The sequence below is a fragment of the Plectropomus leopardus genome, unplaced genomic scaffold, assembly GCF_008729295.1.
Source record: "Plectropomus leopardus isolate mb unplaced genomic scaffold, YSFRI_Pleo_2.0 unplaced_scaffold21651, whole genome shotgun sequence".
Classification (NCBI taxonomy): domain Eukaryota; kingdom Metazoa; phylum Chordata; class Actinopteri; order Perciformes; family Serranidae; genus Plectropomus; species Plectropomus leopardus.
Window position 1 is genome coordinate 1 of NW_024623440.1, and position 3913 is coordinate 3913.

The 3913-nt window shown below is 43.9% G+C and overlaps 1 protein-coding gene across 1 annotated transcript; it reads left to right on the forward strand.

Annotated features, from left to right (window-relative positions):
• Positions 1-61: 61 nt before the first annotated feature.
• On the forward strand, positions 62-3899 carry LOC121965797 (protein Atg16l2-like; the record flags this gene model as incomplete). The annotated part of the gene is made up of 6 exons (XM_042515918.1): positions 62-204; positions 281-351; positions 425-496; positions 1738-1858; positions 1936-2041; positions 3743-3899. Coding segments are annotated over 6 exons (670 nt in total), but the record flags the coding sequence as incomplete, so codon positions are not given.
• Between the last annotated feature and the right edge of the window lie 14 nt (positions 3900-3913).

The following is a 3913-nucleotide window of genomic DNA, read 5'->3' on the forward strand; positions in this document are numbered from 1 at the left end:
TTTTTTCCATGACTGTATATATTCAGACTTAAAAAAAAAAAAAAGTGGACTTGTCCTCAAGTCCAGTGCTGTCTGTCCTCTGCTGTCTCCTTCAGGACGCCCATGAGCAGGGCATTAACGCTGTGCGGTTCAGCTCCAGCTCTGACCTCCTGCTGGCCACCGGAGGAACCGACCGGGTCATCAAGCTGTGGGAGGTCCGAGCAGGTACGTGCCTCGCACTTGTTACATCATCATCATCTTCTTGTTTTCATGTCGGTGACCTCGCTGATGATGTTACCAGGCTCGCTGACTCACAGGGCGACTCTGGACGGCAGCACGGAGGGCATCACCTGCGTCGAGTTTGACCCCACGGTGAGTACACGAGTCACCTGGCCGAGTTAAACTGTGCTGTGTCACGCTCTCACACCTGTGCGCTCGTCGGCAGGGCTCCAGGATTCTCGCCGCCTCCTATGACAAGTCTGCCATGTTGTGGCGGCTCGACGACTCCAGTCCCAAGGTAACCGCCACGAGCTCATCATCACTGTTTACATTTTAACAGTTAACACATTCACAGTTAACATTTTAACAATTTGTACTTTAACAGCTTACATGTTAACATTTAACAAGTTAACAGTTAACACATTAAGAGTCTCCACTTTCACAGTTAAAGTGTTAACATTTACCACATTCACTGTTAACATATTCACAGTTAACACTTTGTACTTTAACAGTTTACATGTTAACATTTAACAAGTTACCAGTTAACAAATTCACAGTTTACACCTCAGCAGATTACCTGTTAACCAGTTTACACTTTCACAGTCTCTACTTTATCTAACATTTATCACGTTCACAGTTAACAATTGAGAATTATCACGTTAACAACTAACACATTCACAGCTTATAATTTAACAGCTAACACTTCAACAGTTAACACATTTAACATTAACACTTAACAAGTTAGAATATACAATAGAATATATAGAATAGTATATATCTTTATTGTCCACCAGGGTGGAAGTTTGGAAATTTCAGCCCACCAAACACAGAAGACAGATGTCTTACTCTTTACACCTGTCAGACCACACCTGTATTGGCTTGGTGACTGGTTTCACCCTTTTTACCAGAGCTTTATATTTGGGCAAGAGATGGATTTCACTGTGGTCCGGTTCCTGAGGTGAGGTCTGCATGTCGTTTTATACGCGTCAGGGATATTTCCATAACAGCGATCAGTAGTTCGGTTTAGGGGAGTGGGGCAGTCCCCATATTGCTGGAGAGTAGGCAGGTGTTTACCATTACACATGTTCACATTTTACATGTTAACAGCCCCTCCTGCTAGTGAAGCTAAGAGCTGTCTCACCTGTCCCTCTGTTTTACCTGTCCCACTGTCTCTCCTGTCCCTCTGTCTCTGCTGTCCCTCTGTCTCTGCTGTCACTCTGTCTTTCCTGTCCCTCTGTCTCTGCTGTCCCTCTGTCTCACCTGTCCCTCTGTCTCACCTGTCCCTCTGTCTGACTCTAACAATTCTGAAAATATTTTTTTTTCTCAAAATATTCAGACTACCTTTTCTTAAAAATTTTCCAAAATGTTTTGTGAAACTTTTATCCCAAAAATATTCCAATCTTTAATCTTTAGATTTTCTGACTTGTTTTCAGAAAATGTTCCTGCTTTTTCTCTGAAAATTTTCCCATTTTTTTGCCAAAATATTGAGACTTTCCATCTCAGAGACCCTGTATTTTGAGATTCCCGTCTCTGTCTCAGTTGACTCTAACGGGTCACAGCAGGAAGGTGACGGCGGCGAGGTTCAGCGGTTGTCTCCATCAGGTGGTGACGGGCAGCGCAGACAGAACCATCCGACAGTGGGACCTGCACAGAGCCGCATGTGAGTCTCGTCAATAACTCGTCAATAACTGATCAACAGCTGATCAGGCGCTGACTGAGGTGGGCGTGTCTCTGCAGGTGTGCAGGTGGTCGACGTGGCGTCGTACTGCAGCGACCTCGTCTGCTCTGAGAACTGCATCATCAGCGGGCACTACGACTCCAAGATCAGAGTCTGGGACACCAGGTAACACACCTTCACGCGTTCACACCTTCACTTTAGCCTGGTACAGACTAGAAGATTTGGACACTGGACGATTCGGCCAGATCGTCAGACCTCACGCTCGCCGTTTGTAGTTAAGATGTCACGGTGGCTATCCCACAGAATCTCAGAGATCTCACAGAATCTCGCGTGATCAAACGTGACTTCAGAACAACTATGGAGGGGGATCGCCGTCGTCAGCTGGCTGCGTTTGCGTGCGTCTTGTTTTGCAGCGAAAAACCAAACCATAGAAAAAGTTTTGGATCAAGTCATGGCTGAGAAGACGGAGCGAGCGTGGATCATACGTTTTGCAGCGTGAGTTGTTTTTCAGCTGTACTTGTACACCATATCTGTTTGGTGACGCTTCCCGGTGTCCTCGCTCTCATTGGCTGTTTCCGCTCGGCATTCCGTCAGAAACGACAGTCGGAAATTTCAAACATGTTTTATTTTTTATTTATTTATTTTATTTATGATGCGAGATGGAAGAGGCTCCGACAGTCGGTAACATTAAGATTATTTAGATAACTTCTCACACTTAACAATTATTTTGGCAGATAATCGGTTCCGACCAGCCCTGAGTTGGGAATGCCCCCCCGACCGTTGTAAGGGGCGAATCGGGCCGAAATCAGCCCGATTATCTTCTAGTGTGTACCAGCCAACAGCACGGCACTACCACACTCTTACACTCTTCACTTATTAACCACCTCATTTATTCACCACTTCACTCACTCCAACAACAGACTTATTTATCACTTCAGCTATTCAGCACTTCACTTATCCGCACACCTCACTAATTCACCACTTTACTTTTGACTTTTTTTACTCTTCACACAGAAACAGAAACAGCAGAAACAGATTCAGTAGAAACAGATTCAGTAGAAACAGATTCAGTAGAAACAGATTCAGCAGAAACAGATTCAGTAGAAACATACAGTAGAAACAGATTCAGTAGAAACAGATTCAGTAGAAACATACAGTAGAAACAATAGAAATAGAAACAGTAGAGTCAGTCGAGTCTGGTCTCTGGCCATCGGCTGTGATTTTAACCCTCTCATCACACCTCTCATTCATCTGTGGACTCCCTGTCTCCCTCTGTTACCTAGCAACAGCTCAGCCTTCAGAGCCCCCCCTCAAATCAGCTGATGATTGACAGCTCTGTCCTCCAATCACACACCAGCATCAGACCATTACATCATTCACTGAGCTCTGATTGGTCCAGTTTTGATCTTTTTGTTTTATTTTTCTATTGTTTATTTATTATATGGTATTAATATTCATTTATTGTATTTGTTTTAGTTTTCTTTCTCACACAGTTTTTACACTGAGGATTTGTCCAGCTTTAAATAAAACTAAAACAATAATTTAAAAAAACAACATAAAATCACTAATATTTCAGAGTTTCCATCCTGACCAGCCGACACTGAGTACAAAAAAGAAATGAATAACATCAAATATTTGTTAATAAAACCGGATTTTAAAAAACAACATAAAACTACATAAAACACAAATCGAAATCAATAGTTTTTTGTCTTTTAGTTTTTTTTTGTAGCGTATGTCACCACTTCACCTCCTGACCGCCTCACTTATTAACCACTTCACCACCATTCAGCTTCACGCCGTCACGGTTTTACTCTTTCGCCACTTCATATTTACGGCTGTAACCATGGTAACTGTGCTGCGTGTCAGGACGGCGTGCTGCGTTCAGGAGCTTCCTGCTCAGGGGAAAGTCACCTCGCTGAACATCAGCTCCGATCACCGTCATCTGCTCAGCTGTTGCCGTGACGACTGCCTGCAGCTGGTCGACCTGAGGAGGTGGAGCAACGACCGCGTGTGCTTCAGGTGAAGACGAACATCTGA